At 39.5% G+C, this 22,034-nt stretch overlaps 1 protein-coding gene across 1 annotated transcript; it reads left to right on the top strand.

The window, feature by feature from the left end:
* Positions 1–144: 144 nt before the first annotated feature.
* Positions 145–21,011, top strand: LOC124147816 (alpha-1,2-mannosyltransferase ALG9-like). The gene is made up of 17 exons (XM_048390965.1): positions 145–217; positions 3,434–3,572; positions 3,970–4,104; positions 4,768–4,838; positions 5,134–5,296; positions 6,610–6,671; positions 7,921–8,008; positions 9,266–9,371; positions 9,890–9,978; positions 10,897–10,933; positions 11,644–11,714; positions 13,247–13,318; positions 16,387–16,516; positions 17,143–17,293; positions 18,036–18,165; positions 18,305–18,432; positions 19,703–21,011. The coding sequence occupies exons 1-17, from the start codon at positions 150–152 to the stop codon at positions 19,821–19,823; spliced, it is 1,761 nt and encodes a 586-aa protein (XP_048246922.1). The 5' UTR covers positions 145–149; the 3' UTR covers positions 19,824–21,011.
* The last annotated feature ends 1,023 nt before the right edge of the window (positions 21,012–22,034 follow it).

Below are 22,034 nucleotides of genomic sequence, written 5' to 3'. Positions count from 1 at the left end.
TCTTCACGGAACATTACTTTAACTCATATATTCTCTTGGGTAATATAATTTTGTAGAATGTAATATTTCTGTGTTTCTGAATGTATTAAGGAACCATTCTGGTAATAAATTAATTATTATTGAAATGTGTGCGAGTCTGCCATTTGAAAATGGCAGCCTCCGTGAAAAAGAGACCGACCTCGAAGCCCAAGAAAGATGAGGTGTCGAAACAATCTAGGTAGTACCGAACACTTTATAATTTTACGATTTAGATAAAATCTCGTCTAGGGCATTAAGGGAAATGGTAGAAATGTAAGAAGTGCCAACGATGAAGCATAAGAAGTGAATATATGCTACGGGCGAAACACGTCGTCTGCTTGAATATCACGTTGCACAATGTTTATTCAACTGTTGAAGTGACATGTTGGCATGTGTCGGTGTTTAGGCCCCTGCCACGAAGTAAATTGCTTGTTATGCAACCATAATCGATGGTGTGCACGTTGAAACATTGACAACCCAAACCAAGGTTGCTTATGAAAATATATTATAAAATTTCGGATTTTTAGAGACAATATTTCATCATTCATTTGTTTTTGTGCTAGTGACAGCTGCTTATTGGGAATGATGATTGGGAGTACTGCACTTTAGTGGGTGCACTTTTTGGATTTCATATTGTGCTGCACAGAGGATTGACTTGCGTTGTCAGCTTAAAGTTCAGCTAATGATTTAATCTGACCAGCCTACACTTTATCACAGGACCATGGGTGTGTGTATGCTAAAAAGGCACCCAGCAAAATGTCATGTTTTTAGTAACAATAAAAAGGATTTATGGAGAAGCAAGTTTGTTTGTTGTTTAACGCCGCTATATGATGGCGGTCTGTAAGTAATTGAGTCTGGACTAGACAACCTAGTGATTGACATCATGAGCATCAATCCATGCAATTGGGATACGATGACATGCATCATTAACCAAGTCGGCGAGCATGACCACCTGATCCCATTAGTTGCCTCTTACAACAAGCATAGTCGCCTTTTACGGCAAGCAAAGGTTGCTAAAGACCTATTCTAACCCAGATCTTCATGGGTCTTATGTAGAAGTATGTATGCCTTACTCATTGGGGATATTCATTTATTCTTTATTTCTGTTATATTAAATGTTGTCATCTATCATCCACAAATACCATATCTGTCACTGTCTAATAGATTTTCGCCAATCGGTACCGTTTTCGCTGGGTGATGTTTTGATGAGGTACCAATGTAGCTATAACCCCCATTGCAGGGATAGAAATTGGCACTAGTCCTATAGTCCTTGCCAATCTGCCCAGTAGTTAAGGTATCATAAGGACTAGTAGATATTTGCCATTTTTAAGGGTTTTGCTATATGTTACCATTATAAGGACTAGTGGACTAAAATGTTAGTTTCTACCGCTGCCATTGTTGCTTTCACACAATTAATGGGTATGTGATCAGCAACTGATTGTTTACCATGATAAGCATGTGCAGTAGCCATTTTCCGCAGTAGCCAAAATTCTGAATGTGATAGAAATTGTTCTATTTTCCTCAAATGACATTTGATTAATTCGTTAAGAGATTTGAGTTAGATGACCAATACCCATCTTCCCGAGGCAAGAGAGTTAACTGACCATAAAAGTCCAGTTTCCACCCTTGCCGAACTAGGCTGGTATTATGGAGTTAGATTTTGGCTGGACTAATGAGTCTATATAAAGTCCAATCAAAATCGTGCAGTGAAATCGAAATCCGGTTCGTAAACTGTCATGCAGTTCAGTCGATTGCAGGATTTGCAAAGCTTGTGCACCGCCAACTCGGTGTCAATACATATTTTCCAGATCGTCTTGACTGGGTGCCGCCATTTTGTTTGAAGCAAATGCAAGTGATACGAGAGGTTGAATCTGATTGGTCCATAGGAGAGGCTTAGAAGGGACATAACTCGTAATAGCCACTGGTCGAACAAGCCCAGGAATTCCAGCCGAGTTTGGCAAGGATGGAAACTGGACTTTTTAAGGCAGTTAACCCTCTTGCGTCGGGGAGATGACCAATACCCAAACTCACAACTACCCCTTAGGATTGTAAAGGGTTACCTCACCCTAAAGGAGTGTTTTGATTGGCAAGGGGTTCTCAACCCTAATTATCGTGAAGAGTGTTTGATCGGAAAGGGATATCTAACCCATCTTAGTATCAGAAAAGGGGATCCAAGGGCTAAGGATAGAGTCGGGGGTAACCTACCCTAACCCTAACAGAGCTAACCCTAAGGATTGCAATGGCAAGATCAGTGAACGGGGGCCAAGCCCTGCTGCTGGAGTGAATGAGCGCTATATATAAAAGCTGCACCCTGTAAACTGCACCCTGTAAACTGCAGTCTTGCCTGATGGTTTATTTGATATACAAGTGTTGGGATTCGATCGTATTTCGTCATGGATAATGAATGATATTTGTCTCGTATGTGTGACTTCATGTTTACACTGACAGCCATACAATAACCAGCTGTATAGTTCCTCAAAAGAAGAGGTGACGTGAGCGTATGTAAGCTAAAATTGCTCTACGATGACATCTTTTGTAGTTTGGTTACAACAAAGAGATTGAAATAGTATCGTTATTAGTATCTGCCTAAGAGTGAAATGAAAAACTCAAATGTATAAAAACAGCACTCGTAAAAACCCAATGAAGCTTTTTCAGCATGCATACAAAGGAGCTAAGTTCCGAAACACTATTACGAGCTAATTTACTTTCCGAGCCAATCCTTTATATTTAGCACAGTTATATATATCTAAAACAATATTTCTTTTAAATCTTAAAATGTTCACTAAGTTTGGGCAAAACCCAATAAAGTGATGAATAGATGAGTGAAAAAATATTGGTTACCCAATGAAAAATGTAACAACCCAATTAAAGTAGAAACCCTAGAGTAAAAGCACAATTGCTCAAAAAGTTATCTGGAACTCTGCGTGACAGGAGAGATTTCCAAAATTGTTAATGAAACTGGCCATTCGTCTATTAATCATCATTGATCAAATGGAGGATCATTATGAGGTAATTTATACAAAAATGTGTCAAATAGATACATAGGTAACTTCTTAGATTGCTGTAGACTGTCACTGTGTCATTGATGCACTTGTGAACATCAGTTTGGCTGTCACATTGGAAAAGCTGTATATCGTGTAAACTTCAATTAGAAAATTATAATTTGTTACATTTTTCTGTCTTGGATTATCTTCAAAAACTTAAACAATAGATAAATGAAGAAGATAGTATTGGCATGTATCACTTTTCTTTTTTCATAGTTACAATAATTGATGTTTCAAAACTTTATGTGTCAAGAAACCTATCATTGTCTGTGGCTTATTCCAGATATTCTCACAGAAAAAAAGTGAGGATCATTCTGAAATGTTAACAGTTGGGAGCACATGTGCTGACATTTGTTGTTTTCACTCTGTAGGGCACCAACTCAGGATGGGAACCAACCATGGACACCAGCAGGTTACACAGCGTTCAAAATTCTCATGTCTGCTCGATTGTGTGCTGCATGGGGGAGCATCATTACAGACTGTGACGAGACATTCAACTACTGGGAGCCGGTAAATAGTTGCACATGTTCATAGTGTGGCTACAATTAATAGTTGTCTCAGAGTGCTATACATCTAAACAGGCTGAAGAGAAGCTAGAGTACACAAAGTTGTCATTTTATCAGTACTTACTACTATTTTGAGCTCACCTTGACACCACTAAAGGGAGCTAATGTTATGGGTCTTTGTCTGAGCGGAGAAGTGTTGATGTTGTTTGTGTTAATACATGGAACAACATTTAGATTTGTGCAAAGATTTATAGATTGATATAGATTTATATTGTTATTTTAATAACTGTTTCAAATTTAGCACAAGTTTTTCAGACATTCGTTCATCCAATATTATCCTCATCTGTGCCCTCCCTGTGAATCAGCTGGTTGCTGGTCAGTGTCTATTTTTTCTGTTTCAGACTCATTTCCTGCTGTTTAACAAGGGCTTCCAGACATGGGAGTATTCTCCGACCTATGCCATCCGCTCCTATGGCTATGTCTGGCTACATGCTCTACCAATCAAGTTATACATGAAGTTTTTGGATACAAATAAGGTGGGTTAAGAAAGATCAACTTTGTCTTTCTCAGCTGAATAATTACCAGCGCTTGGTACTTGAGATTTATTTTTCCAACATATTGAGTCCGCGAGAGGGGGGTGCGCATTATACATGGGTTCGCACTATACTCAAGAAAATACGGTATGCAAGATGGCAAATCTAAAAATAGGAAGATTCTGTTTTCGTAGGGGATAACTGACACATGGGGAAGATTGCTTGATACAAGTGCTAAATATTATTCCAGCAAGGGACTTCAAAACAATCATTGGTATGGAAATAATACAACACTGCTGTAGAAATATGATACAGTATAATATAGTGTAACTGTTCATATAATATAGTATAACATAATATAATATATCCACTGTGCTAAGTTGCGTCTCTTGGGCACGCCAAACAGCAATGATCTTGTGTTTGAAGTCCCATTTTGTCCCGGTTATGTTTCTAGGTTTGTCGGCACCATAATCATGCTCGTGGGATTCACCAAAGTGGTAAACGTCTCAGACCTGCAACACTTAGGGCTTCCTCCGACATCAAGCTGACACACCGTGATATATCTGGAATACTGTTAAAACCCCCAACTCACTCACTCACTCACCCAAAAGGCATTTGTAGGGAGCAACAGGGTTTTGCTGTATATTGTGATTTCTCTCCCACCAGATTGTGCTGTTCTATCTCCTGCGCTGTATCCTGGGATTCATCTGTGCCCTGTGTGAAACCTACTTCTACAAGTAAATATTGGGCTAAATACGAGGATGTTCCCCATTGAACTTTTTTGCCAGATTCACTTTTAATATTATTAATAAGAGATAGCTAACATAAGAATAGAGCAACCACTGTGTTCCATTTCTGTATTGTTTTGTAATTGTAAAACATTGATATTTGAGTAAATTCAACAACATCAGAATTTCAAATTAATGGTGTCCTTGCAGTTTGCTGTACTAGTTTTTAAAATAAGGACACCTAAATCTGTAATTTTCAACATTAGGAACATGACTTATAATACTAACATTATGGCTGTTTCAGGGGAGTATGCAAGCACTACGGGGCAAACACTGGCCGACTGACATTGTGGTTCCTGCTGTTCAGTGCTGGAATGTTCATCTCTTGCTCCAGTTACTTGCCAAGTAGTTTCTCCATGTATCTCACCATGCTGGCCATGGGGGCGTGGTTCCTCAGACAGTATCATGTAAGTGTTGGTGTTAGGGTGACAAGTGTAGACATGGGCCATTTAGTTACTTCATGTATCTGACAAGCATGAGGGGGCAGTCGGGTAGCCTGGTGGTTAAAGCGTTTGCTCGTCACACTGAAGACCCGGGTTCGATTCCCGACATAGGTACAATGTGTGAAGCCCATTTCTGGTGTCCCCCGCTGTGATATTGCTGGAATATTGCTTAAAGCGGCGTAAAATCAAACTCACTCACTCACTCACTGACAAGCATGAACATATATTTTTTTACTTTCATGCTTAATTTTGAACCCTGAAAGATGTTAAGGACATTTCAGATTTATTTTTGTTCTAGTGAAAACAAAATCACATTTGTCCCTATGTATGTTATGGGGGATGTTCATTTAACATGGTTACCGTCATCGTTACAGTCTCTCAAATGGTAGGTATTAGGACTGGGATGAGTCCAGATTTACTAGACCGCCTCTGTGGTCTAGTGGTAGAGCTTCCGCCCAGAGAGCGGAAGGTCCAGGGTTCAATCCCCAGCCACGTCAAGATGTTACTTGTTGTTACCCTGTCTGGCGCTCGGCATTAAGGGGCTAAAACATGGACTGGTAGGCTCGGAGTCAGTATACTGTGTCTGAGTGGGGTATTCATGTTAAACTGCGGCATGGTATCTCAGTGGGCTAGCACTATAAATCGGCATCAGTCCGGACTAGTACAAGCAGCTACACACACACACACACACACACACACACACACAAAGAGGTCTCAAAGGGTTAGGTACAAAATGTCTGATTGGGAATTGTTTTACTGCAGCCTTTGCAAAAACTGTTTAGATACATGTATCAAACGATCAGATCATTCATACACTGAAGTTGACTGAAGCTTTATCTGTACTCAAATATATACGAGTCAAAAGAAATCTATGCATTGTCAGAAAGAAATGCCAACATTAGTGACTTGTATTATGACCACTGAGCTATAGTCAGTGTTTGTAATTAAATATATCACCTGACTAACCATGGGTCCGGGTAGTTCTGTTGGTCCCCGGGTCCTACTAAGGACCCACCTGGCCCGAGTACCCAAGTTACCCATCCCAGCCCTAGTAGGTATGTGGTACAAAAAAGATTTTTTGGTCCACACAGATTATTATTTTTTTACTTTTGATTCATTTTTTAGGGTTGGTGAGTCTGAAACCACCTAACTGAATTTTGAGGGAATGTATGTGTTTTCTATTCCATAAAGCAAACGCGATCAGCATGATTATTATCATTATGGTATTTGTATGATGTTTGATGTTTTCAGCTGTTCAATCATCCCCTTTATTTCAGTTGTCCATCCTTGCAATAGCAGCCAGCGCCATCATCGGCTGGCCATTCGCTGCAGCATTAGGGTAGGCAAATATTCCTGACTCAGCACCATTTATGGCTAATCATCATAATATTAAAACTACGGCAATGTCGAATATCATTCATTTCATCATGATCTTTCAGTAAGTGATAAACATGATCGACGGTTTAAGTGCAACGATAATACCTCTATACCATATTCAACGTAATAAGCGCCCCGCTCTAATAAGTGCCCACAGTGATATTTGCTAATATATTGGCTAGTGAGCATTCACAATTATCACCCCTTCCGATTGATCAATGTACACAAGACCTATTTATTCGTGTATAATAGGCACTCGTGTGTTATATGCACCCTTAATTATGGGCAGTTAAATTCTGGAAAATATATGTCATGTATAATACACACAGTGTTTTCTTTTGTATCATGTATCATTAAGCTCCCCACTCTAATAAGTGCCCACAGCGATATTTGCTGATATATTGGTTAGTGAACAATCCCAATTAGCACCCTTTCTGACCCTTAATTACGGGCAATAAAATTCTGGAAAAATATATCTGTTGTTTATAATACGCACAGACTTTTCTTTTGTATCATTTCAGGCTGTTAGCATAAACCACAAAATTTACGATCTTTCAACTCTCACCAAAATTATATGCTAATAAGAGCCCCTTATTTCCAATTTTGAGAGCGCCCTGGACGCTTATTACGTCGAATATGGTATATTTGTCATCATCAGGAGCATTTACAAGTAAAACTGCAGTTTAAATTTTCTTGTATGAATCTGTACTCTTACAATGCTCACTGGAGACATATAAGAAAAGTTCTCATGCTTCCGGCTCCACCTGTGTCAGTTACTGCCTTTTGAAAAGAAATATATAATTCAAACCACATGTATATATGATGTAGTGAAAAAAGGCCCACACACCTCTTACCATTTTGCGTGGGGCACGGGTGGCCCAGTCGTCTAAGGCGCTGCGATTCGCTGTGCAGTGTTGCGTCCCTTGGGCACGCCAGAAACCTATGATTGTGGGTTCGAATCCCGGTTCGCCCCAATTATGTTTCTAGGTTTGTCAGCACCATACCCGTGCTCGTGGGTTTTCACCGAAGTGGTAAACATCTGAGACCTGCATCACTTCGGGCCTTCCTCCGACATTAAGCTGACACGCCGTGATATAACTGAAATTATGTTAAAAGCGGCGTTAAACCCAACTCACTCACTCACTCACCATTTTGCTAATGGTTTCTTCTTATGTTATTCATCCTCACTGCTATCCTGCCTGATGTTTCAGGATACCTATAGCCTGGGATATTCTGCTCCGTCACAAGAACGTCAGGACATTTGTGGTTTGGAGCTTCATATCCCTAGTCCTCTTCCTGGTGAGCCTCAAGGCTGGTTTTTTGCATGATTAGCCTATAGACTGTAATTATACTCTGACAAACTATTGATCTCTCTAAACCTTCTTCAGATTATGTCCACCATAAGTTTGGTTTCCATGGCTACCATGTCATAACAGCCATCTTCCCAAGGCAAGAGCGTCAACCAGCCTCTTCATCAAAGTCTTGTTTCGACCAATGCCACATCAAGCCCACTTTCCTTTGCTAAATATGATTGGACAATCGCACATATCGATAGTCCAATCAGAGAACGTTTCACAAAATCAACATCCACGATTGGTTCATCTTTGTATGAAAGTGATTTACCGCTGCCTGCCTTCATTGACATAAATATGTCTTTTTCATCTTTTAAACCCCCCAATGATTGCCTATGTTTTTGTGTAATGGTTGAAATTGCGATTGTTTTTGTTTTCTGATCGACGAGCACAATACCTCATAAGTTTATTCACCATACTTCATCACTAATCCCTGTGGTACGTGTAATTAGTCATGCTTTCTTAAGCTTGACGTCATCAAACTGTGGGTAAGATTAAGTGAACACGTTTTACAGACCAGCCTATGTTTAACTTTATGGGACCAGGGTGCAACCTGATTTTCGTGTCAACATGCACTTGATGCAAGTTAAATCATGTTCCTTAAATCAAGCACTTGAGGGAACTGAGCAACATCAGTCCATGGCTAAATTTGATCAGGTGTTCAGCGTCAGATGTGGTTCAATATAAATAACTGGTTTCTCTGACCTCGATTCTTCTTGAACTGACATAAAAAATGTAAACACAGCTCGAACATTGCTGACTGCAGTGTAAAGCAACAAAAATACATATATAATTTTGCTCAACAATTACGAAATATAGGGTTTAACTTGTTAATTATATGCAACTAATAATACCGTATTCGACGTACAAGCGCCAAGGGCACTCATGAAGTTAGAAATAAGGGGCTCTTATTAGAATATAATTTTTGTGAAAAATAAACAGAGTTGAAAGATCATAAATTTTTTGATTAATGCTGACAGCCTGAAAGCATACAAAAGTAAAGTCTGTGCGTATTATACACGAGAGGTATATTTTTTTCCCAGAATTTAATTGCCCATAATTAATGGTGGGAAGGGGTGCTAATTGGGATTGTTCACCAGCCAATATATCAGCAAATATCGCCGTGGGCACTTATTAGAGTGGGGCGCTTATTACGTGGAATACGGTAATAAGAGTTTGTACACTCATGTCTCTCCTGCTTCAGCTGCCTCTCGTTCAGCTCGACTCCTTCCACTATGACAAGCTGGTGGTTGCTCCCCTCAACATACTGCTCTACAATGTCTTCAGTGAACATGGGCCAGATTTGTATGGTGAGAAAGTATTGTAGCAAGAACAATATTAGGCATTTATCCACTGTTTCCAGTTTAAATCCAACTCACTCAGCGTTCAAAATTAAGGAGGGTTCTGGATCATTGAGTTTTCTGCTATCATACTTGAAACTAGGGACCTCTGCATCTTTGATTTTTAACATTAGGGTTATGAGAAGGAAACCATGATTTTCAAACTTAATTTCACACACTGTCCATGATACGAAACAATGATAATATTGTAACACACACATCTTGATTATTTGTGTTTCTAATGTTATTCGTCATTCTCTGCCAAGGGCAGAATAGGTCCCAGCTTGTTTCGAGAGCTGACAGATACAAGAATCCTAAAAGAGCTAGAATATTGCTGACCTTCGCAAAAAGAATTTTATCGGTTACTCCCAGTGTCATGTTATTGTTTCATGTAAATGTCAGCATCCAACTGTCCCAAACTTGATAAATATTTGATGGTCTAAAGCAGTTTGGATTGACAAGGTGTCATTGTATTGTGCTTGACACAGGAGTGGAGCCTTTCTCTTTCTACTTTCTCAATGGATTCCTCAACTTCAATGTGATGTTCATGGCTGCCCTGGTCTGTTTACCTGTAGCAGTGAGTATTTATAGTGTTTATTTGTTTGTTTGTTTGTTTGTTTGTTTGTTGTTTAACGCCGCACTCAGCAATATTCCAGCTATATGACGGCGGTCTGTAAATAATCGAGTCTGGACCAGACAATCCAGTGATTGATATCGTGAGCATCGATCCACGCAATTGGGATCGATGACATGCATCAATCAAGTCAGCGAGCCTGACCACCCAATCCCGTTAGTGGCCTCCTATGACAAGCGTAGTCGCCTTTTACGGCAAGCATGGGTTGCTGAAGACCTATTCTACCCCGGATCTTCACGAGTCATTTGTAGTGTCATAAATTAGCAGTGAACAGAAGATAAGCACTATGTGTGTTCAGATTTGCTTGTGTTGTGGAGAATTCGCTGCAACCTACATCATTATCTGAAAACCCACAATGTTCATTGTCATTGTACCTAGCCATCAGTGGTGGAACTTCTTGTGGAGAGTTGCTTCCCTTAGGTGCACCTGAAACCTATGAACCATGGGTTCAAATCCCAATTTGCCCCGATTATGTTTCTAGGTGCTTGTGGGTTTCACCAAAGTTGTAAAGGTCAAGCTGACATGCTGTGAAATATCATAAATACTGTTCACTCACTATTGTCCTTGTACACACAAAAGTCATCAGTCATTTTCTACATGTTCTCCACGATCTGTGAGATGACGTGTTGTCATTCACTAAAGTAGTTAAACAATTAAGAGTGTCATATATATGAAATGACATAGAATGGCACAATGGTAAAAATTCAAGAAAGATTTTTTTTTGCTATAAGATTTGCAATATCGATCTCTTCAATGGTTATTTCGACATTGTTATTACTGATTTATAGCTTTGAACAGTGTGGACAATATAAAATTTCTTTGTTCATTACACCATGAGTCATTAAAATGTGTCTATTTCAGATAATTGTTCGCTGGGTGGTGCAGTCATCAGACACTTGTAAGTGTGAACAGATATACTTTCTATACATTTCTAAGTCAGTGTATTTAGTTTCTACTTGACCCCTTCACACTGGTAGGATATCTTGCATCACCGATGGTCAAACATACGGGGTCCTGGGGTCCACGAGCTTATGATTTTTAACATTTGGATATTACAAGGACCCCTCAAGAGAGAGAATTTTGGATTTCAATGTCTTTATTATGAGGAACACCATGATGTGCACCTTATAATAAGTAGCAGACCTTCATTAATTCTTTCTCTTATGTGTATCACTTCTAAATGCCATTCAAAGATACCGGTGAAGATCCGGGGTAGAGTAGGTCTTCAGCAACCCATGCTTGCCGTGAAAGGCGACTTTGCTTGTCGTAAGAGGCGACTAACGGGATCGGGTGGTCAGGCTCGCTGACTTGGTTGATGCATGTCATCGATCCCAATTGCATGGATGGATGCTCATGATATTAATCACTGGATTGTCCAGACTCGATATTTTACAGACCGCTGTCATATAGCTGGAATATTGCTGAGTGCGGTGTTAAACAACAAACCAACCAACCATTCAAAGATCGAAGGACCCCTTGATTTTCATTCTTAATTTTAAACACTGAGTGTGTTCTTTGTAGACTTTTCATGAAGAACAATAATGTGGCTGAAATCCTGGTCCCGGTGTCACTAACCCCACCTCACTCCCCCCATGTATTGTCCTGCAGATATTCCCATGTGGCTGTCCTTGGCTCCAATGTACGTCTGGATAGCCATTTTCTTCACCAGGCCTCACAAGGTAATTTAATAACTTCCCATTGGCATTTACTTGTTACCAAGGTAATAGTATCCGGGCTTCGCCTTGCCTATGGAAACTTGGAATCATCATTACTTGCTGTAGGGTTTTACAGGACGCAGATATGTGCGTCCAGTATACACACAAGTGTTAGAATGGATGCAGGACAAAAGAAATATTGCATTCTGAGGGAAGCACAGTAATATTCATTGTACCATATTCTTGACAAGAAATATGAGTTGATGCTATAATCAAAGTGATTATCAAATTGTGCAGTACGGTACACTACACGATTTCATCACTTTATAGGACCCTCATATTTCCTGTAAAAACCCTTGAAATTAATTATTGGGGAGGCCCTGGACCCCTAGTTTTGTAGATCCAGGTAAACCCTTGTTGCTGCACACTTGTTTTAAAAGTCATGAGCACAATTACAGCAGTAGAAATTGGCACTAGTCCTATAATCCTTGCCAAACTGCCCAGTAGTTAAGGTATCATAAAGACTACAGAAATTTGCCAAGGGTTTTGCTATATGGTATCAATTATAAGGACATGTGGACTAAAAGAGTTAGTTTCTATTGCTGAAGTAGCAAGTCATGCATTAGTTGAAGTTTTGATATAAAGATAATGATAACAATAAGTAGCATCATGAACATTCTGTTCATTGAAACATATTATGAAAACATAAAAAGATGCTTTGATATTTGGATCGCAACGAGAATATGTTGACATATAACAGTAAACTCTACAACAAATATGGCCTTTTACAAGTCAAAATATTGTATTTATGATTTATGTATACATTTTCAGACAACTAAGGTTTGTTTCAAGGCATTATTTGTAGAAATCTGATCGTGGAAACTGGCCAATAAAATTCAGAAGGTGGGGTTATGTAAACTGATCCACATTCCACAATTCTACCACTTCTGCAAGTCTACCAGTAGTATCGAAACTATGCTAGGACATGATTTTGTTGATGACCACTAAGAAATACCTATTTGAAAGAAATACTTTCACAAACCCATCTAGTATGGAACTCCACATAATGAATAACAATGTTTCTTCATAAACTCATCGATTCACCATGTTGTGATTCTTGGAATATTATCAGCAAGTGTGAAAATACATTATACACAGAAAACCTGAAGAACGACAGTTAACATAGTGTATTGCAGAATTCAGTACCATCAACACAACTTTACATGTGGTGCTCCTCTATCACACACAGGTGATGCCACTAAAACTGATTGTCATTGATCCAGTTTATTCAACTATTTAACCTGCCAAAAATATTACACTCAACCAATGCCTCATCACTTGAATTTATTTTCACACCTTGACATGGTAGAATGGTAACAAACTTACTGAGTTTTCAGTTTAGAGATTACGAACTCCGTAACTTGTATGTTTTCTAAATTGAAGCCTCTGCAGACACCTTCAGTTTTGAATTAAATTAACAGGTACCTAAACTATGTTCAAAACCTCTTCTAATTAACATCATGACTGTATTTTTAATTTGTTTGTGTATTTTCCAGGAGGAACGATTCCTGTTCCCAATCTACCCCTTCTTTGCCCTGGGAGGTGCAATATGTCTTGATAATATACAGGTAAACATAGACATGTCGTGAGAGCTAGTGTGTCAGATTAGTGGAATGTCTGGATCATATACAGGTAAACATAGGCATGTGGTGAGAGCTAGTGTGTCAGAGTAGTGGAATGTCTTGATCATATACAGGTAAACATAGACATGTGGTGAGAGCTAGTGTTTCAGATTAGTGGAATGTCTTGATCATATACAGGTAAACATAGACATGTCGTGAGAGCTAGTGTGTCAGATTAGTGGAATGTCTGGATCATATACAGGTAAACATAGACATGTGGTCAGAGCTAGTGTGTCAGAGTAGTGGAATGTCTGGATCATATACAGGTAAACATAGACATGTGGTGAGAGCTAGTGTGTCAGAGTAGTGGAATGTCTGGATCATATACAGGTAAACATAGACATGTGGTGAGAGCTAGTGTGTCAGAGTAGTGGAATGTCTGGATCATATACAGGTAAACATAGGCATGTGGTGAGAGCTAGTGTGTCAGAGTAGTGGAATGTCTTGATCATATACAGGTAAACATAGACATGTCGTGAGAGCTAGTGTGTCAGATTAGTGGAATGTCTGGATCATATACAGGTAAACATAGACATGTGGTCAGAGCTAGTGTGTCAGAGTAGTGGAATGTCTGGATCATATACAGGTAAACATAGACATGTGGTGAGAGCTAGTGTGTCAGAGTAGTGGAATGTCTGGATCATATACAGGTAAACATAGACATGTGGTGAGAGCTAGTGTGTCAGATAAGAGGAATGTCTGGATCATATACAGGTAAACATAGGCATGTGGTCAGAGCTAGTATGTCAGATTAGTGGAATGTCTGGATCATATACAGGTAAACATAGACATGTGGTGAGAGCTAGTGTGTCAGAGTAGTGGAATGTCTTGATCATATACAGGTAAACATAGACATGTCGTGAGAGCTAGTGTGTCAGATTAGTGGAATGTCTGGATCATATACAGGTAAACATAGACATGTGGTTAGAGCTAGTGTGTCAGAGTAGTGTAATGTCTGGATCATATACAGGTAAACATGGAGATGTGGTGAGAGCTAGTGTGTCAGATTAGTGGAATGTCTGGATCATATACAGGTAAATATAGACATGTGGTGAGAGCTAGTGTGTCAGATTAGTGGAATGTCTGGATCATATACAGGTAAACATAGACATGTGGTGAGAGCTAATGTGTCAGATTAGAGGAATGTCTGGAGCATATACAGGTAAACATAGACATGTGGTGAGAGCTAGTATGTCAGATTAGTGGAATGTCTGGATCATATACAGGTAAACATAGACATGTGGTGAGAGCTAGTGTGTCAGATTAGTGGAATGTCTGGATCATATACAGGTAAACATAGGCATGTGGTGAGAGCTAGTATGTCAGATTAGTGGAATGTCTGGATCATTTACAGGTAAACATAGACATGTGGTCAGAGCTAGTGTGTCAGATTAGTGGAATGTCTGGATCATATACAGGTAAACATAGACATGTGGTGAGAGCTAGTGTGTCAGAGTAGTGGAATGTCTGGATCATATACAGGTAAACATAGACATGTGGTGAGAGCTAGTGTGTCAGAGTAGTGGAATGTCTTGATCATATACAGGTAAACATAGGCATGTGGTGAGAGCTAGTGTGTCAGAGTAGTGGAATGTCTGGATCATATACAGGTAAACATAGACATGTCGTGAGAGCTAGTATGTCAGATTAGTGGAATGTCTGGATCATATACAGGTAAACATAGACATGTGGTGAGAGCTAGTGTGTCAGAGTAGTGGAATGTCTTGATCATATACAGGTAAACATAGGCATGTGGTGAGAGCTAGTGTGTCAGAGTAGTGGAATGTCTGGATCATATACAGGTAAACATAGACATGTGGTGAGAGCTAGAGTGTCAGAGTAGTGGAATGTCTGGATCATATACAGGTAAACATAGACATGTGGTGAGAGCTAGTGTGTCAGATTAGTGGAATGTCTGGATCATATACAGGTAAACATAGACATGTGGTGAGAGCTAATGTGTCAGATTAGAGGAATGTCTGGATCATATACAGGTAAACATAGACATGTGGTGAGAGCTAGTATGTCAGATTAGTGGAATGTCTGGATCATATACAGGTAAACATAGACATGTGGTCAGAGCTAGTGTGTCAGATTAGTGGAATGTCTGGATCATATACAGGTAAACATAGGCATGTGGTGAGAGCTAGTATGTCAGATTAGTGGAATGTCTGGATCATTTACAGGTAAACATAGACATGTGGTCAGAGCTAGTGTGTCAGAGTAGTGGAATGTCTGGATCATATACAGGTAAACATAGACATGTGGTGAGAGCTAGTGTGTCAGAGTAGTGGAATGTCTGGATCATATACAGGTAAACATAGACATGTGGTGAGAGCTAGTGTGTCAGATAAGAGGAATGTCTGGATCATATACAGGTAAACATAGGCATGTGGTCAGAGCTAGTATGTCAGATTAGTGGAATGTCTGGATCATATACAGGTAAACATGGACATGTGTCGAGAGCTAGTGTGTCAGATTAGCAGTATGTAAGGACATGCTCCTTATGCAGTGTCAACAAATATTACATGATATGTAGAAGATGGAGTGAAATGGCTACCTGCCCACTATCCCCTCATCCCACGGACAGTAATATTTTGACTAGTGTTCTTTGTCTGACTTGTTGGTTGCGATCATCGTAACCACTCAGCGGTTGACGTTCTCTTATATCAAATGTTGTTTTCTCTGGTTGGTTGGTTTGTTGTTTTACGCCGCACTCAGCAATATTCCAGCTATATGACGTCTGTCTGTAAATAATCGAGTCTGGACCAGACAATCCAGTGATTGATATCATGAGCATCGATCCACGCAATTGTGATACGATGACATGCATCAAGTCAGCAAGCCTGACCACCCGATCCTGTTAGTCGCCTCTTACGACAAGCATAGTCGCCTTTTGTTTTCTCTGGCCCAGATTCTTAATAACAAGCTGCTAATATTTTGATGCAAAACAACAAACAGACATGCTTAATTATTCTGAATCAATTTACATTGAATGTTACTGGTTGTTACAGAAACTGATGAGCTATTTGTTCCCCAAGAGGTCTGCCTACCACTACACGGATCACACCAACTGGGTATCCGTGTTTAGTGGGGCCCTCTTCACACTGCTGTCGGTGTCCAGGATCATTGCTGTTTATCAAGGTGAGATTTGTACCTGTGTCTGAGGTAGACAAAGATGAACAAGGTGTGTGGGTCTGTTGGTTGTTTAATGCTGCACTCAGCATTATTCCAGCTATGCGATGGCAGTCTGAAAGTAATCAAGTATAGACCAGACTATCCAGTGATTGACATAGGTATCGAGCCATGCTTTTCATTTGGAAAATAATGACATACACTGAACAGAGTCACTGAGCCTGACTACCCAATTCATTGAGTGGCCTCCTACAAAAAGCATCGGTTGCTGGGGACCTATATTTTACCTGGAATCCCCACCAGTTTGAACAGAGTGAGTGAGAGAGTATTGCTTTGCACCACTTTGGTCAATATTCATGCAAAATCATGAAGTCAGACAGAAAAAATTGGGAATCAAACCCATGTCTCCAGTTTTATTAACCAACTCTTAAACCAGTATTTCATGCATAGAGTAATTCATTGGTTGTTATATTAACAGACGAATTAAACATTATCATGATGTCTCTGTACAATAATGACACCATTGAAAAATATATTGTTTGTACATACTAAGTATTTGGCTTGTGAATGAGTTGATAGTTGATGTCAATCACATAAGTATCACACTGAATCTATTTGAATGTCCACTCTTGTAGGTTACCATGCTTCCATGGATATCTATGTGGAGTTGAACAAAATGGCAAATGACCCAAAGATTCACACTCTGCCATCCGACCGGCCAGTGAACATCTGTGTGGGCAAGGAGTGGTACAGGTTCCCCAGCAGCTTCTTCCTGCCTGATGACAAGTGAGTCCCCACCCCCTGCCTCATGACAAGTGAGTCCCCACCCCCTGCCTCATGACAAGTGAGTCCCCACCCCCTGCCTCATGACAAGTGATCCACACACCCCTGCCTCATGACAAGTGATTCCACACACCCCTGCCTCATGACAAGTGAGTCCCCAACCCATACCCCTGCCTCATGACATGTGAGTCACCCCCACCCCTGCCTCATGACAAGTGAGTCACCCTCATCCCCTTTGCCTCATGACAAGTGAGACCCCACCCCCTCCCTCATGACAAGTGATCCACACACCCCTGCCTCATGACAAGTGAGTCCACACACCCCTGCCTCATGACAAGTGAGTCTCCAACTCATCCCCCTGCCTCATGACATGTGAGTCACCTCCACCCCCTGCCTCATGACAAGTGAGTCACCCTCATCCCCTTTGCCTCATGACAAGTGAGTATCCACCACACCTATCTGCCTCATGACTTGTGAGTCAACCACTACCTCTGCTTCATGACAAGTGAGTCCCCACCCCCATCCCCTTTGCCTCATGACATGTAAATCAACCTGTGAAAGTTTAACCACTAGGCTACCCAGCCACCCGAGATATAATATGATGAAACTATTGTTGGTTGACCGTACCTGTATGTTTAACTCAGGTGATGAGGTTTTGTTTCACTGTTTCCACTTGTCCCAGATCATTACCTATACTACCTGTATGTTTAACTCAGCTGACGAGGTCTTGTATCACCATTTTCAGCTGGCATCTCCAGTTTATCAAGTCAGAGTTCAGAGGTCAACTACCAAAACCCTATGAATCTGGGCCTGATGCGACAAGAATTATTCCGACTCACATGAACGACCTCAACCTGGAGGAACCTACTAGATATGTGAGTTGAACTAATAATAACTCATAGCACTGACCCTTTCACATGACAGCCATATCTAAAATTTATCCAAAGTTACAGACACTGAGTAGAACTCCATGTCACTCATTCTCTCATCCGTCCACTCCATGGCACATTTCAGATAAACGTGAGCAGATGTCACTATCTGATTGATCTAGATTTAGATCAGGAGTCACCACATGAACCCCGTTATTCACAAATGGAGGACTGGAAAGTTTTATCTTCTGTAAAATTCTTGGATCCAACAAGGTGAGTTCTTGTTTACAGCCTTTCATTCACAAACCAATCTCATTAAAATCAGACCTGTTACTCTGTTATATGATACCTCTCTTCGTAATTATCTGACGACATCTCAATAGAAGAACACAGCAGGTGAACACAGGGTTCTTGAGCCAATCAGATGTCAGCTTTCTAAAATGATTTGGCTTCTTCTCTTAACCCCCTCAATATGGAAATTTTATTTTTGTAAAGGAAAACCGACATTACAACATATAAATGTGGCCTTATTCTTGTACATTTGGAACTTCCCAATTAACTTCGTTTTTGAGCTACAGAATCAGATATGCTTGTCTGAAAGCTTCACTCACTTGTACCAAGAATTTAGAAAAACCTACATCAACATCTTCATGCAGAGTGGTATCGTATCGAAGTAAAGGATTTTATTGAGATTGATTCACAGACAAGAAATCAATATGCTTCTCATTTTCATATTCTATCCCAGCTTTCATTCCAGAGATATTTCAGATGTGCACTCAGCAATATTACCCATAGGGCCATGGAATGTAGTGAAATTTTCAGTACATGCATCTGAGCATTATGATGTTGGCTTCATGCTTGATCAGAAAGTCCAAACCAATTAGTCCATTGCCCTAAATAGTAAATTATGTCAACAACATATTGATTGACCTGATGCTTCTTTTTGTAATCGAACCATTTTCCATAAACCAAACTATGGGTAATATAAAAAGTAACCTACAAACTATGGTAGGTCATAGAATATCTTCCTCCTGTTAATTAATAGTGGGGGAATGCAAAGAAAGTATATCAACTTCAAGGCTAAATTTTCAGTTTTCATCCGTACTTCACTCATTAGGTGACAGGATGGTTGATGAGTGGATGAGTTCATGAGATGGAGGCTGAGGTGATGAGTTGATGGTTGATAGGTCATGAGATTATGTTTCATGGTTGATGAGTTCATGAATTGATGGTTGATGAGATGACGCTTAATGAGTTAATTGTTGATAGGTCATAACTTGATGGATGATAGTTCATGAGTTGATGGTTGATGGGTTCATGAGTTGATGGTTGATAGTTCATGAGTTGATGATTTCTTGAGATGAGGGTTGATGTTTGACCTCATGAGATAATGTTTACTGATTTCATGTTTGATGACTTCATGAGATAATTGTTGACGGTTGATGAGTTAATTAGAGGATGTTTGATGTTTTTATGATATAATGGCTGATGACTTCATGAGGTGATGGTTGCTGAGTTGATAGTTGATGCTTCTTTGTTTCAGGTCTCATCGGCTGTTGCGTGCATTCTACATTCCATTTGTATCAGCTAAATATTGCACTTATGTGGACTACAACCTTCTTAAAACAGCCAGGACTAAAAAATCTAGAGGGAAATCTAGCTGACTTTGATATGATTTTATAAGAAGTCAGTGACATCTGTTTCATAAGACTTCTTGTTTTCACAAATATAAAATGATATATTTGTATATATGGAAAAATATTACATCGTTCATTGGTTAAGAATGAAACATGTTTCATGGTTTACGTCCTCAACAATCATGAAGATTAGCATGATCAGATCAGACAAATTTGATTTGTTTGCAGATTTTTTTAGGCGAAACTGTCAAACTGCAGGAGTCAAAATAGAAAATTCACAAAACATTCTTGATTGAGAGCTTAATTATGATTATAAAAATTAAAAACTTAAAAAATAACGCTTTTACAAACGCGGATTCATATTAAATAAGGGTTTTCCTCAAAGAGCATTTGTAAGTCAAGTACCAAAAGCAAAATCCAAACTACTGCCATTGACTCAAAACATGCAACTCAACTTTTGTTGGGGATATTTCAAATTATTACACACAGAACTGATTCCGTATTATGTGTCAATGGGTGAGGATTCCTATCAAAAAGTGACTAGCATAAAAGCATTTTTTCAACCAGGAACTGACTGGCCATAATGTGTTCATTTTGACACATTTGTTAGATCATAAAGAGTACTCTTAAAGGTGAATGAGTATGGTTTTACGCCGCTTTTAGCAATATTCCGGCATTATCATGGCGGAGGACACCGGAAATGGGCTTCACACATTGTACCCATATCAGGAATTGAACCCGGGTCTTCGGTGTGACGAGAGAAAGCTTTAACCACTAGGCTATCCGACCGCCCCTCATAAAGGTGAGAGTATTAAATTCATGTTCCCCAACATTCCCCCTGAATCATGATCCCATGCTCAATATGTGTTTCAAGGCAGCTATGTCTATAGTACATCACTAGATTTATAGAAGTAGAGTTTGGGGGACTGCTTTGAAATATATCCAACGTGAATTAGGAGATAAACCTACTGTTTTGAAATTAGAAGTAGTCTAACTGTACACAAGATACCTCTTTTTTATACATTTGAAACCTCGTGCTGTCAGGGTGTATTTTCCTTAACATCACTTCAAGAGTTGTAGCTCAATAATCCAATATTTGTTTGTTTGTTGTTTTACGCCGCACTCAGCAATATTCCAGCTATATGACGGCGGTCTGTAAATAATCAAGTCTGGACCAGACAATCCAGTGATTAATATCATGAGCATCGATCCACGCAATTGGGATCGATGACATGGATCAACCAAGTCAGCGAGCCTGACCACCCGATCCCGTTAGTCGCCTTTTACGATGAGCATAGTCGCCTTTTACGGCAAGCATGGGTTGCTGAAGACCTATTCTAACCCGGAATCTTCACGGGTTACGGCAATAATCCAATAATGGCAGGCAGTTGTACTCTTGGCTTCACATGACAGGACTCCCTTACAGTGTTTGGAATTAACAGGGTCCTTGGTACTTAGGTTTGCTCCTACAGTATGTGAATCTGTGGACCCAATAATTCTTAACTCTTAACATTGTGGCCATGACAAGGACCCCTTGAGTTTCAGGCCTTACTTTCAACTGTACTTTGCATTTGACTCTGTTTTCATCCAAAGTATTGCTCAGCACATTCTGATATTTGCTGCAACTCCTTTTTATCAGTCAGTACTAGTTCCTAAACATCCAAGGGATGGCAACAGAAATTCTATTTCATTAGAACATTCATTATAAATTCAACGGAATGAATTTGACTATGACTTGCATTCTTTAGTACTGAAATTCTATTTCATTAAAACATTCATTATAAATTCAACAGTATGAATTTGACTATGACTTGCATTCTTTAGTACTGAAATTCTATTTCATTAAAACATTCATTATAAATTCAACGGAATGAATTTGACTATCACTTGCAAATTTTAGTACTGAAATTCTATTTCATTAAAACATTAATTATAAATTCAACGGAATAAATTTGACTATCACTTGCAATCTTTAGTACTTAAATTGAAGTTGTTTTCTTTGCAATATCTCGTACCTTGTAGACTAGTTAAACGTAAGCATCACCCTGTCAATTGTGCTATGGACTATCAAACTAATCAATCTGCTTTCATAGTCAAGGTGATACCTTGTGTAACTGTGGTATTCCTGTTTCTGAAATTGAAAAAGCTATGACAGTGATAATAACACCAATGATATTGGTTGGTTGGTTTGTTGTTTAATGCCGCACTCAGCAATATTCCAGCTATATGACGGCGGTC

The sequence above is a fragment of the Haliotis rufescens genome, unplaced genomic scaffold (assembly GCF_023055435.1).
Source record: "Haliotis rufescens isolate VD_foot unplaced genomic scaffold, xgHalRufe1.0.p SCAF_9, whole genome shotgun sequence".
NCBI classification, from domain to species: domain Eukaryota; kingdom Metazoa; phylum Mollusca; class Gastropoda; order Lepetellida; family Haliotidae; genus Haliotis; species Haliotis rufescens.
This window is presented reverse-complemented; position numbering and strand designations above follow the sequence as displayed.